Here is a 14752-nt window from a genome sequence, read left to right on the forward strand (position 1 = left end):
GAGAGTCGCAGTGTTCAGAAGGGAAAATGAAATTGAGTAAGTCACTTCATCATTCCTTTACCTTGATAATCATTTCTATGTGCTACATCACTGTTGCATGGACTCTAATTGTTCTTAGTAATAAGAACCTAGAGACAGATATTGGGGTTAATGCTGAAGATCAGAGAAGCAAAGCAGCCAGCCATAGAGAATTCTCACTTCTACCAATGTTCAGACCAAAGGGGTAATCCTGTCCTCAGACTGTATTTCTAGACAGCATCTGTCTCCAGCAAACCTCAGACTGTACTCTGTCTTGTCTCCTCCCACATTATATTGCTCCCTCTGTCTATCCATGTCACTCCTGTCTGCACCTCCTTAGTGCTGGGATTTAAGGCATGTCACTTCCAAGTACTGGGATCACCTTTGTATGAGCTCAGTTTCTTTTGTAGACTGGATCAATTTCATGTAGCCCAGGGTGGCCTCAAACTCACAGAGATCTGTCTGCGTCTTGTCTCCTGAGTGCAGAGATTAAAGGTATGTAGCACCATTGCCTGGCTTTTATAGCTAACTAGTGTGGCTGCTGGGATTAAAGGTGTGTGCCACTACTGCCTCTATGACTGACTATTGTGGCTAGCTTTGCACTCTGATTTTCAGGCAAGCTTTATTTGTTACATCATAGGCAAAATATCACCACACATCACCATAAATGGGCCTTACTTAGATAACAACAGTTCTTTTTAAAGGGCTACTGTTTTCCTGGGGTCAGAAATCAGGGAAAGCCTTGGCTTATTGCTATCTAGCTTCATATAGCTGCATTTACATGGGACCTCATCTGGGCTAATGGTAGCCTAGAAGCAGCAGAGCATACAATTCTTGTGTGACACCTGAGCAACTTGGCCACAAGTATTCCAGTGTCCATGGTGAAGTTGTATGGATGAATTTGGAAGTTATATATCCCCACCAATATCACCTTTTCTGACCTATCTTCAAAGCCCTGCTGCTCAGTCCTGCTCTGTTCTGTCAGCCCTGTGTGGTGTACTAACCTACTCAGCTTTAGCGAAGGTGCTGGGCTCCAGTCAAGTGACCAAGGGTTCCCTTGAACTCATTCCATAGCCCAAATAAGGCTTAAAGTAGCCATCTTCCTGAATAACTGAGATTACACTTCTGGTTCCAGACTCCGTCTTTTGATAGTGGACTTAAGTGATTCTAGAAGAACCCATAGGACAAGAATAAAAAGTTATGAGTTTCTTTGGGGGTAAAACCATCTGCCCTCCATCTGTCTTCTGACAATGACAGTTAACCTCTCTGAGGCATAATATTTGTAAGACCCAGACCCTCCAAAATCTTACCTTATTGTAGTATCAGGCTCAGCCTCAGCCTCAAGTAAAGGCCTCTCCATCTAGACTTTGAGTACAGAGGAATTCAGAATCAGTTCCATGGTTCTAGTTCCTTGAGTTCTACTTTGAAGACCTCTGAGCTAGAGAGGCATGCATTTGCTCCCCCAAACACTACAAACACCTTATGGAGACAGGCACCCTATAAGATTGTCCAAAAGTGGGAAAGAAGATGCACACAGTTAATACGGCAATTTCGGAATCTCCCAGTTCCTGGTATCACACCCTCTTATCTTGTTTTATGTGGCATTCTGATCCTCTTTTGGGATTCTCAGTTGTGCTAAGTCCTTTGTGTATGGAAAAGATTCAGTGTTTTGGAGCCCAGTAACTTCTCACTACCTTCCTGTTGGCTATATTGCATGTTTTACATTGCATATTTGGGTACTGAATTGCCCCGTTACATGTTGGGTATCTGAAGTGCTCATTGTGTGTTGGAGGCCTGAAGCTCCTCTTTCATTCTGTACTCTTTATTTTAGTTCAACCTGTTACTGTTTTGTAATACAGACATCAAGGAAACATAAACATAAACAAACCCAAACTGTGTGTTTTCTGTGAAATGTATTGACATCATTCCTGTTGACAAAGGCAGCACCTAATATGCTTTGTTCCCAGGCTCCTTTGTGCCATGGCAATGGAAAAATGTCTTTATGGCTCACAAAAACCCTGCTACTTAGTTTAGTGGTTCTGCAAGACAAGACCTCTAGGAAGCCGTAGGCTTCTTGGAAAATGTCTGTGAGGCAGCATCTTGGATCTTTCTGAAGTCTTGGCAAAGGCCCATACAATTCCGCCCTGGGCTTGATCTTACTCTGAAGTCATTTCTTGGTGTGAGAATCATTTGATGTCTGATTGAGTTGGACATGAGCTCATCTCTCTCTGCTCACATTTTGTCATCTGCAGTGAGCAGAATCCAGGTGTGACTTTGGGTGTTTTGCCTGGAAGTCCTCTTAGCTGGAGCACTTAGTTCATTATGTACATTTCAATTTCCCTCTTTGCTGTAGCTGTCATTGTCATCGGCTCACACTGTCTTTCTTTCTTCGAGCTTCCTGTAATGCGTTCCCTTTAAGCTTTCATTAAAAACCATTTCCTAAAACAGCAGTAGGCACTTCATTATCATGAACTTTTACTCTGACCTGGACTTTAGGGAGGGCTTGCCTTGACTTGGGGGGCCTCTTGGCAGTTGTCAACTGTGATGGAAAGGCCTGTGTTGTTGGTTATTTTTACTTGTCACTCTTTACTCTTTGGGGGCCCGCCACCCAACTCCCAAATAAATGCATGGAGGCTTATTCCAGCTCATGAATGCTATATAACAGAGGTTATAAATTCATAAACCAAATTTGTCCTGCTGTTATAATGTATTTTTAATTGTTCTTTAAAATACATTCTTAAGTAAAAAAGAGAATTATATTACTTTCCCCTTTCCCTTTCCTCTCCCTAGCCTTTCCTAGGTACCCTCCATCTAATCCCTTCCATACCCCCAACCTGAAATAGTTAAAATAGTTATCCCCTTTTTCTTTGATTATTATTGATATATATATGTGTGTGTGTGTGTGTGTGTGTGTGTGTGTGTGTGTGTGTGTGTGGATGGATATGTATACAAAAATGCATAAATACAACCTGCTGATCTGTTTTTGTTATTTGTGTGGATGTGATTTCAGAGCTGATCACTGTGTATTGGATAATCAATAGGGGACTGACTCCTGGGAGAATCTAATCCTCCCTCTTCCAGCAGTCATTATTGGGCTATAGCTCTCTGTAGTTCTTTATTTGGGGGTGGGACCCCACAAAAGTCTTCCCCTTCCATATTAACATGTGTATCTATGTAGCCAACGTTCTGGTCTTGTTTATGCAGCCATTCTGAGGAGAGACTGTTCACAGGAGACTTCTTAGTATTCTGGCTCTTAAAATCTCACCCCGCCCTGCGTGTGATGTTCCCTGAACCATAGATGCAGAACCTGTGGTGTTGATGTATCCTTTGGGGCTGGGCTTTTCAGGTTCCCCTGATCACTGCATTGTGTCCAGATGTGGTTTTCTGTGGTGGTCTCCATTTGCTGTAAAGAGAAGCTTCTTTGGATAAGCTGCATTTGACCTCTGGCTATAAGGGTGGGATTTAGAATATAGGAAGGAATAATGCTGGCCTATGAAGTGGGAAGTGGAGAAATGGGTTGGGGTATCAGACTGGGTAGGAGGGAGAGACATCAGTACTGAGGGAGAAGGAAGGATGAGGGACAGAAAACAGGGTTGCTAAAACCTGAAAGAATTGTATTAGTCTATATTTAACCAAAAGCTATATATGGTACAATTATTATATGACTACATGCAAACATCTTAAGGAAATTATGACACTTGGGATGACAGTGCTTTCCACCTAGACCATAGACTAACCAAAACATCAGTGTGAGGCTTGAAAACCCTCCTTCTGTATAGTTGGGCAAGGTAGTACAGGTGATTCCCAAGACAGTATAGATTATTGCCTTTTCTCTATGCACACCACACACTTCTTAACCCTTACTGTCTTTTGAGAAATTGCCATCTTGTCTTGTGTAAACTGGTCTTCTAGGGTTTATCTCTTGGTTATACCATTCAGCATTTATGGAAACAATTAGCTTAACTTCTCCTCTTTGAACTATGATTTAATAAGAGATGCAGGCCCTTATTCCTATTTCATCTAGAACTTGATAGGAAGATATTCAACAAAACTTGGTTGACTGGATAAATAAAATAGTGATTTTTAATAAGGCCAAGGCAAGTTCCTTTCCTTGAAGGAGTATACAGTTTGATTGGTGGTCCATTGAAAATGATGTAAACATGAAGGCATAATTACAAATGAGAGGACCAAAAAAAGCTGCTTAGATTAAACATTACTGGAGAACATGGAAAGACAGGTCAGGCCAAGGTGCATGCCATGCCTGTGAAAAGCAGCAGAGTCAAGAAAGTATGCAGTTAGCACACACCCAGACTATAGAGGGATGTAGTGGAGAATGAACCCAGAAAATAAAATCCCAGGTCAGACTATGTAGAGACTTGAGTGTTAAAATGTCTGGACTCAGCCTGTATGTCAGAGTGAGAGAGTAATTGTATCTCCTTGACACACTACAAAGCTAAACCAAGTGAGCAATCAGAGGCCTGGAGACAGATGAGTTAGTATTGTGCTAAATAGGAAAGCAATGACCATGTTACAGGGACAGCAGCAGCACATTGGTAGTTGAGGAGGTAAATGTTACAAAATGCAATATTTGATAGACTTGCCTGTGAGGAAGAATTAATTAGATTAATAATTTCACGTTTCATGACTTGGGTGTTTATTGTGAGACAGGGATCATGTTGGGAGCTTTAGGTGACAATACCCTTTGACCCTCATGACAGACATAGTAAGTGCTGCTGTGAGGGAAAATCTAGAGGTGTTAACATGGACACCACTGAGGCAGTGTCAGACTGAGGCTGAGAGTAGAGGGCTCTGAAGTTTAATTTTGAGGAATCACTAAGATGTTCATATCCAGCCGTGTACTTGGAAATCAACACTAAGACATGCCAACCTCCCAAGCTCTCCTTCAGTGTGGGAGGGGGAGCTGTGGGAAAGGCTGGTGAACTCACAGTCACAGTGTTTTGTGACAGGATATAGTGACAGGGCATAGTGGGGAGGGACAGCCATGTTGATGGTAAGGACAAGAGAACAGAGTGCAGAAACAGACGAGAGAATAAATGACAAGAGGGCAAACCCCATGAGCACGGGATTGAGAGGGTTTGAAGTAGAAAGTAGAAGAATGAATGCAGTCATGCCTACAAGACGACTGAGGGTTGGATGCACAGGCTGACCCAGCCTTTCTGTGTGAGGCATGAGAACCAGCTTCAGGTCCTGTGTGATGGCAGACAGCAAGGACAGAGCTGGAGGGGCCCAGGAGGCCAGGCAGGACAGAGATGCTAGGAGACAGTGCTCAGACAGGGCTGACGGCAAGGTTTGAGCCCTAGGGACAGTAAAATGCTTACTGCTAAATCCCTACCAAGTCTCATTTTGTTTGTTAATTTTTGATAACTTAGAAAGCTTTTTGTTTGCTTGGCAGTGCCTCAAGTATGTTAAAAACAGCAATTAATTAGAATCGGCTTTAATTCTTGTTAGTAGAATGATTAAAAATAGAAATATGCCTTGTGTTGCTTTCTGCTGTTCAGGGGAGCTTGGGCGAACTGAGGTGGCTTAGTCCTCTATGACTCTGGTCTAGGGCAGAGTTGGGCACATAGTATGTCTACAGAGGAAGGGAAGCTGCATTTGGTCTTCTAGTAATGGGGAAAATCATTCCAAGGAGCTTCCAAGACCCAGCGTGTAGAGAGTGTGGAAGCAGGAGGTGGTGGTGGTGGTTGGTAGGTGGCTGAGCATGGGGCTGGACACACATTCTTCCTTTGCCCCGTAGTGTGCTAGAGACATATACATCTATTTCTGTGGTCAAATGCCATAAATTAGAGGTCTCTCTGTTGACTCCCTTATGGATTTCTTCTCCTTCCTGATCTGGAATCAGGCATGATGTGCAAACTCATACTTACAGAGGCTGTCACTCAGACGCCACAGGAACCATTAGAGCACTATGGCCACTTGTCCTACCATGCTGCCCTCTTCTTCCCCTGGCTGCTGTGTCCCAGATTTGCCATGCACACCTGCCCAGTGACCACTAGAACTGACCAACAAGAACCATTGTTCTTTGTCTGAGCTTTTTTTTTTTTTCACCCACTTCAACTCCAGTGGGAAATGGGATCTTTGGTTCCTTTCCGGAATGGATTGTGGTCAATGTAAGGGAGATAAAAATGAAAGCCCCCCCCCCCCGCTCTAATCCCCTACCCCCATCTTTACTTTCCAAAGGCTTTCCATGCTCCCGTGTCAGAAAGCCACTTGTAAAACTATGTGAAACCTAGGTACCTTGACTCTATGAGGTAAAAGTTGTTGCTTTGTCCTTAATAGACTCCCTCCAAGGATGTAACGGTACAAATTGATTTTTGTTCTCTTTACTAGATGTCACTGTCACATAAACACAGCATGAAACCTGAGTTTTAAACTGTGCTGCAGTTTTATTCCTAGGAGTGAGCTGGGGACTACTGTACAGAAAAACTTGGGTTTTTATTCTTGATTCTGTTATTATATCTGTGCTTTCCCTTTATAAGATTTGGAATGTTCTTTGTCCCGATTAATGCATATACTTAATAGTTTGTTCAACAGATAGTTAGTTAAAGGCCCATCCTCTCATGGCTTTCAATATCTGGGGCATTTTGTTTCTTTCTTTTCAGCAAATAAAACTAAGACAGAAGCAGCCAGGGTTCTGAGGGAAAACTGGAATGGAAATCTTTGCAGTTGGCTTCAGCTTGTAGAACGGAAAGTGACAGATCTCACTAAGGCCTCAGCAGGGGATAAGCCATGGTCTGTGTTTCTGAGCATGAGTCTATGCAGTTTCCAGGAGGAAGGAGGTTCCTTTTGCCTAATTTATTAAAGAATACTAAATTTATCAATGATCCTTGGTTTCTGCAGTTTTGCATAAATGTGGAGGTTTTATTGTTTGTTTGGTTTTGGTTTTTGGTTTTTCAAGACAGGGTTTCCCTGTGTAGCTTTGGAGCCTGTCCTGGAACTAGCGCTTTGTAGCCCAGGCTGGTCTTTAACTCACAGAGATTTCTCTACCTCTGTTTCCTGAGTGCTTGGATTGAAGTCGTGCACCACTATCACCCTGCTTTATTTTGTTTTTGTTTTTTATTTTTTTATATTTTTTGGGGACCATGATTTTACTTGTTTTCTCACTTGTTAGTTGAAAATATGTTTTATATCTGTTAATGCTCTGAGTTCTTCCTAGCAAATGCCCCTCATCATGCTTAGTGTTGCCAAGAAAATTAATAGTATTGTGTATGTCAGTGGAGAATTATCTCCTCTTCCCTTACCCATTTCTTGGTAGTTTGGAAATGAGCAATCTGTTCTTAAAATCCTTAAGTGCATTCCATCGTTTATTTCTGTAGTGCATTGCCAGAATCTACAAGAGCCATTAAAATCACTAACATGATAATAGGTTTTGCACAGAAATTTAAAATCCGAGTTGGGGGGGACACCTATGCTAACTATGGTGGTGGCACACCGAGGATCTCGAAGGTGATTTTTTTTTTTGAGAGAGAGAGATAAAATGACTTCATCTTTTAAAAGTTATTTGCAATTATGAATAAGTTTTTAGTTGTTTTGAATGTTCTCTGTCAAAGCGTGAATCTTTTAGGGCAGGCAGTTAGAGTTAACTTGCAGAGATTGCATGTGATAATCTCAAATCCAGGTCATCCCCCTGTGTATGTGTTGTTTATGTCTTCATGTTTACATGATGTGTGTAATTCTTAAGTTTAAAGTGTTCATTGGTTCCTTTGGAGTTTAAGGACATGCCTATGATATGGCAAAATGGGTTCTGTTGTAGAAAAATATTCTTCATTGTATCATAGGTGCAAAGTTGTGTATGCCTGTGTGTGTGTGTGTGTGTGTGTGTGTGTGTGTGTGTGTGTGTGTGTGTGTGTGCGTGCATGCGCATATGTGTAGAAGCAACAAAATAATCTTTTTTTGTCTTTTTTAAAGACAAGATCTCTTTCTGGCCTCAACTACCTAAATAGCCTAGGCTGGCTTGCCTAGGGAATTGGGGGTTGAATTTAGGTTTTTGTGATCACAAAGGAAGCACTGTGGCCCATCTATCTTTAAACCCCATAGCGTAGACTATCAAAGTCTTCATGGGGCATTTTCTAAACAGCTTCTTTCTGATATCAGTGGCATTGGGGGAGAATGAGTGTGTGAGGCTTTCTTCCTATGATTTTTTTTTGTCCTGATGGGTGTTTGTTCTTGGGTCACTTTCTGGGCCTTCATCTCCTCGTTTATAAAAAGAAGGGGCTGAACACATGGTCTCTGAGGTCCTTTTCCACTTGAAGTTCCTCTGAATGAGTGAATTGCCTGGTGTTGTGTTCATGTCATAACACTGCTTTGCTAAATTACATCTCGAATTACTATGGTCAGCAGCTTTTTCTCCATTGTCCTCCTTTTGAAAGAGTTTCCTTACCAACCACAGTACATTTGGAAAGCGTGCCCTATGGATTGTATCATACACTGATACCCTGCACCCTCAGATGCAATAAGGGAGGAAGTCAGATTATGACCTAAATTAAACCATGGCCAGGCTGAGGATGAAGATGCTGCATTCTGTCATCACCCAAGTTTCAGTTGTGAGAAGAAGTGTGTTAGTTGTAGTCTGATGTTGTTTCATTTTGCTCAGGTAGGTTGAACAGAATACTGGGAATACAAACATGATGTCAGGCTCAGAAAAAGAGCCAGGTGGCGGTGGAAGAGGATTTGCTCTGTGGATGTAGGTTTTAGATTGTGGATACTCAGGTCCAGTGTGACTTATCAGACACCCAGATTTCTCTGCCTTCACTCAGTCAGCAGTGAAGTGGTCTTGGATGCATTTCCTTAGGCAGCTTTGAAACTTGGCTCATGACTTTGTGTGCACAATAACTAATAAAATTCCTAAGTAAAAGTGAAAACTCCAGTCCATATTTAATGTTTTACGGGTATGCTATTCTTAAAAATGTTTTGTTCTATATGTGATACTGATGTGTTTCAAGAACACAGTATTCCTGGAAGGATGTTGAGAGTGGGAGTCTGCAGGCTGTATGGATAAATTCCAGTTATCCATGGATTGATAGCCACTTAGGTTAGTTTTCTGAGTCTCACGCATGCGCTGTATAACCCAGGTAACAGCACTTATGAGTACTGTGCATATCCAACCAGTGAAGGTGTGGCTTGTTTTGATTTCAGGTGAGGCGAGTTCCTGGGTCAAGCGGTCACCTCCATAAAACTGAAGATGGAGACTGGGAGTGGAGCGATGATGAGATGGATGAGAAGAGCGAGGAAGGGAAGGCAGCTGCCTCTCAAGAGAAGGTAAATGATCTTGGCCACCACTGGGCAATCTGTTGTGCTGCTGTAGTGTGGCTTGTATGCTAATGGTTGTATAATTGTTTTGCAGTCACGAAGAGTAAAAGAAGAAAACCCAGAGGTGAGGAATGACGATTATGTATGTATGATGATTATGTAGGGGTGTATTTGCATATTTATTTATTCACTTCTTCATTTTCCGTTGTGGCATCATAGTCTGACCCACCTGGGAGACAGTTCCCAAAATCTCATGGAGTAGGAGAGAAAGGGAAGGCACATAGGTTTCATTGGTCCTGTTTCTGTCCGACTTACTTTGGCAAGGTAATCTACTCTCTGAGCCTCTGCTCTCCCCAGTGGTATGAGATGATGTTGATGCTTCTGAGGTAGCCCAGAAGACTGGAAGAATCACAAAGGAAAGCACTCAGTGGAGTCATTGGCCCTTACAGAGAGATAACTGTTTCTAAATTGTAGTCTTATACTATTAGAAAATACTGAAAACATATAGGTAAAATTTGCCTTGTATTTTAATTCATGAGAAAAAAAGCAGACATTGAGTGATGGAAACTCCAGATTGAATGACTCTTGACCTTTAGATGTGCTGGGTGACTTAGGTAATTGGGAACACTCTTAATGACTTCTCTGAGAACTGGTCATCTTTTTACTAAAATTGTATTTTACTACTTCCTCCATCTGATTAGTTATCCTAATACCCAGTGATGACTATGGCATGCTAATGTTCAGAGAGGAAGTTTGTGAATATTTGAATAGCCCCCAGTGTTTCACAGGCTTAGTATATGATTAACATGCACCTTGATAAATCTCATTATGCAACAGGAAAACTTTGACCTAAAATTGATACCCATCCAACCTTCTTTTTTAATTAGCAGACAGTTTCTTTTGGTTAAGGGAAGTACATCTTACATCGGGTTTGAAATGGCAGTTGGTAGCTGTGCTTTTAGCAAACCTGTAGCAGAGTCACAAGGCACTCTCTCTCCTGGCCTTTCTGACCACTCTGCTCTCTTCATCTCGTGATGGAAGGTTCCTGCTGTGATTTCTCAGCCCACAGTGTTGGCTCTCCTTCAGATCCTGCCTTCTTTTCCTGTGAGTTCTGTGAGCTACTTCTCTACTTCACACATACAACTTAGACATCAAGGATGTTGTTCTCTGCTGTAGGAACAGTGGTGGAGCACCTGAAATGGGACATATTGGTAACAATGTTATATTGGGATTTTAGAGCAATCTTAGCTGGGTATAATGAACTCTACCCTTTCTTGTCCACTTTCCCACTGTGACTAGAGAAAAGCAAAGTTCAGGGGTTGTTGTTGTTGTTGTTGTTTCATTTAAGACTATCTCTAATTGAAAGCCTGAGTTCTACTTAGATGTAGAAGAAGTGAAGATGCTTCAAGCACCTTCATTGACTCAAAAAAGTGTTGTAGTTCAGTCATCTTTGACTAGAAAACCAGGGCAGTATTTTATTTATGTGGTTGTCCCCTTTACATTTGTGAATATACTCTACACGCTTATCAGTAACGTGAGTATATAGGCACTGGAGGAAAAAAAACATAAAACATGTATGAATGGGCTATAATATTTGTGCAGTCAGAATGGGGAATAAAGGATCACAAGACATTATGTAGTTGAAGTGAAGTTGAGCAAAAGCAACTTTGGTACTACTATGTTTAGACAGGGTGAGATATGGCATTCTATGAGTGCCTTGCCTGTGAGAGGCTGCAGGCCATTCTTGGCAGGCTAAGGTAGCAGATATCTCAGATCTGCTGGAAAAGGCCAGGAAGGCCTGAGTAGGTGTTCATCCTTGGGTTACGAAGGGAAGAGGTAGCTCTTGGGCCACATTTGAATGTTCTTCTTTGGAGAGAATTTCCAGTATGGATTTTTAAGCTTTCAGAGTTAGCACCAGTTAGCATGAAACTCCTAGCCCAGCACTTTGAAAAATTGGCCCAGTTTTTTAAAAAGATGATATTCTTGGAAACATACCCACTAGTAATTAATAATTTGGAGCAAATGGATAATCGCCTTCCCTTACTTATCATGTTGTTCCACTTGGAAAAAGAAGTCCATAGAGACTAAAGTTCATTAACAACAATACTAATATTAGAACTAGAGTGAATTAATTGATCAAAAAAGTGAGCCCATACCTCACGCCTGCTTGGAACTGTGTTAGACACCATGGGATTTATTCACAGAGAGAATAATGGCAGCTTTCCAGGGAGTTTTTCACCTTTGGGGAAGAGTATAGAGAAAGCCTGGACAAGGGCTGGATTTTAGGGAGTGTTTCCCAGCTCATAAGCCTTACCTAAAATTTCCAGTTATTATACATTATTGATTTTCTTTTGAGAAGTGGTTTGGAATTTCTTTCTGTCAGATTCTGAAGTGAGCACTTGTTGTGTTTTGGTCACGTTTGCATCTCACTCTTAATTTTCTATGTGAAAAATGAAGCTGACTTTATCTTTAAATCTAGCTCCCTTTGGTTTTGTTTAACTGAGGAAGATATTCATCAAGGCCTTTGTTTAAACAGATCCATTAGCTGATAGGAAAAATCCTACTGCCCTGCCTCCAATCAGAGCAGGCAAAACCTTGGAAAACATGATGTGATTTTTAGGCTCAGCTCACAGGATTGAGCTTGGTAGCTTATGCATAGGTCTGGGCAACTCAGATTTTTAAGAAGCTTCTCACGTGATTCTGATTTGTGGCTAGGATCTAGACTGCTGACTAGGAAAACCCCAGAAGTCACTCTGAATCCAGATGTGCAGAATGGCATCTAAGAAGGTTCTGGGTCTACATTTCTGAAGCTTCTGCTTTGATACCTGCCTGTCTGGAATTAATAAATAAATAAGAGAAGGAAACATTTCATCAATCATCTGAAATCTTGTCTTTGCCTTGGGCTAAGCAGATCCTACAGGAAGGATGTTGAAGGGTCTTGTTACTTGGTGTCTAGTACTGCTTTGCTAGCTCTGAGGTCTTAACTCTCATCAGAACAGCTTTTCAGTGGACTTAGGTCAAATTAATTTAACAGGTATAACTAGAGATTAAACACAATATGAAGATTAAATGTATTTCTGTTGCTTGGTGGCTTTTAAAACTGCTATTAGCTCTTAAAACTGTTCTGATGAAAGGTGTTTCTTTGATGCTTGGCAGCTCTTGGACATGCTTGTTTTGTACTTCTGTGTAAAGACAGAGAAAGGCCTGAATGGCTTCCTGAGTATGTTATGCTGAGCCCTGTCTGTCACAGGCCATGCAGCCTTGATGTCCAGCAGCTGTGGTATAGTGCAGGTGACTGCCCTTAGAGAGTATTTGTGACCAAGGTTAGATTTGTGATCAGGAATGACTGAGCTTCCAAACATTCGCTTATTGTTTTAGAATAATTTTCCCTTTGTAGAAATGCGGTAAAGATGGCAGACTCCTCATGCAGTTTTTCTCTGTGTTATTTTTCACATAATATGGGTATATTTATCAGAATTCACAAATGAATTCTGCTATGTTATTATCAGCTAAGCTTCAGAATTCCCTGGGATTTCACTATTTTGACTACTAATGTCCTCTTCCTGCTCTTTGGGCATGCAATCCAGTATAACATGTTGCACTTTGCTGTAGTGTATTTAAAATAGAAAAAGAACAGTTAAAGCCCAGCTCTATCAGAAGGTGGGAAGCAGACAATGCCTCTTTCGTTTTATAATTATTTTTGTTTTGTTTCGGCTCTGAAGTGTCTACCTCTCTTTTACCTGGTCTGAAGTCCCTGTCAGGGTCTATTTCCAGAGGGGTGTCCAACATTCTTTTCTTGTTTTCTTTCTTCTTTCCTGTCAAAATATATACACACTCAAGTTTTCTTCTTGTAGCAAAATTATTTAGAAGGAAAGAAATCCAGTACATTTTCTATGATGTTGAAGGGTAACTGCTATTAATCCTATCAGGTTTCTTGTAGAGTTTTAGGTTAAGGTCTATGTGGCTGTGATCTAATTTCATAGGATGAGTTCACAGTGGTGACAGTAGGACCTGAACTTGGTTGTTAATGAATATATTTTATATAGGGGACCATTTCCTCACCTGAGCATCCATGCATGTTTGGAGGAGTCCCATGTCTTGGTGCTGTGCCAGTGGGAGTGACTTCTTTATGACATGCAGGGTTATAGTGACATTGGAAGTTGCAAGTGTGTGGCCTCTCAGTCTAGTCCATCTGATTCTCTTGCTTTGTAATGATGGTCTGGGAACAAGGGAATACGGAAGGATGGGGCAGATTGTAGATCAGCCTACATGATTCTCATGCATTTATTTGGTAGAGAGCTTAGTTCTCTGCTGGTTAGTGTCCATAGATTAGCATAGATTATTACAACTCCTTCCTTCCTACCTTCCTTCCTTCCTTCCTTTCTTCTTCCTCCCTTCCCCTCTTCTTCTTCCTCATTTTTTTTTTTTTTTTTTTTTTTTTGTTTTGGATGCAGGGTTTCTTTGTATAGCAGCCATAGCTGACCTGGAACTCACTCTGTAGACCAGGCTGGCTTTGAATTCACAGAAATCTGCCTGATTCTTGTTCCAAAGTGCTGGGTAAAGGCATCTGCCACCACCACCTGGAAGTTAATTGTTCTTCTTAGAGTCATTTTCTCATCAACATGTTGTTATAAAACTTTTCAAACATACAGCAACATTAAAACACTTCATAGTGACATACCTATCACCATGCCTTGACTGTTACTACAGTTGCTTTTCCATGTGTGTGTTCTGTTCATCCAATTTGTCCATTTTGACTATTCCATGCATTTCAAAGGAAATCAGAGGCAATTAATTAATGCACTTTGCCCCATCACTTCAGTACCAGTGAAGTCATTTTGAGTGTGCACAGAGAGCAAGAATTTTCGTGCTCTTAGATTTTAGAACAAGTTCACCGCAGAGATTTCTGATGCTTTCAGTGTTGGTAAGAAAATCCCACTCATGCATTTTCATTGTTGCTTCTCCTTGTGTGTGGTGGGTTGTGTTGGTGTTGTTGACTCGCTCTCAAGTTTATGTTCCAGGGTAGAGTTCACAAATGTAGAGCATAAGGCAGAAATACCTTAGGACCAGAATATAAATCTTGAGTGAATAGTTCCACTCTTACATTTCTTTTAGAGAAACAGTTTTGTTGTTGTTTTTCACTATACTTAACTCTTACTTGTTTATGCAAAGCTGAAAAATTATTCAATGTAGTGATGTACAAGGCAAGTTTTGCTCACTCTTCATATGCTTTCATTAAGGTCCCCTAAACCTTAGATGAAATGATGCTACAAGATCAAGTTGCCCTTTAAAGCATGTTATTCCTCATAAACCCTGTGGGTCACCCCAGATCTTATTAAAGACATAGATTCTCTCCCTTCTCCCTTCTCCATGAGATTCTCAATGGTAGAACAAGTGAGCCCTGGAGTGTAAGGGTGTCCAGCAGCATACTTTGCCAGATGTTGTTGCTTAAGGTCTTTTGAGA

The 14752-nt window shown here is 41.2% G+C and overlaps 1 protein-coding gene across 5 annotated transcripts in view; it reads left to right on the plus strand.

Annotated features, from left to right (window-relative positions):
* Stk39 (serine/threonine kinase 39) overlaps nucleotides 1-14752 on the plus strand; it is a 271845-nt gene that overhangs the window by 152195 nt on the left and 104898 nt on the right. For all 5 annotated transcript variants that reach the window (XR_007834539.1, XR_007834540.1, XM_051184544.1 and 2 more), the window contains exons 11-12: nucleotides 9175-9297; nucleotides 9383-9412. Coding sequence is in view for 3 of the 5 variants with exons in the window: in XM_051184544.1 (XP_051040501.1) it covers nucleotides 9175-9297; nucleotides 9383-9412 (153 nt within the window). In the remaining 2 variants the exon portion in view is untranslated. The remainder of the gene's footprint in view (nucleotides 1-9174; nucleotides 9298-9382; nucleotides 9413-14752) is intronic.

This window comes from Phodopus roborovskii, unplaced genomic scaffold (genome assembly GCF_943737965.1).
Source record: "Phodopus roborovskii unplaced genomic scaffold, PHOROB, whole genome shotgun sequence".
Taxonomy (NCBI): Eukaryota; Metazoa; Chordata; class Mammalia; order Rodentia; family Cricetidae; genus Phodopus; species Phodopus roborovskii.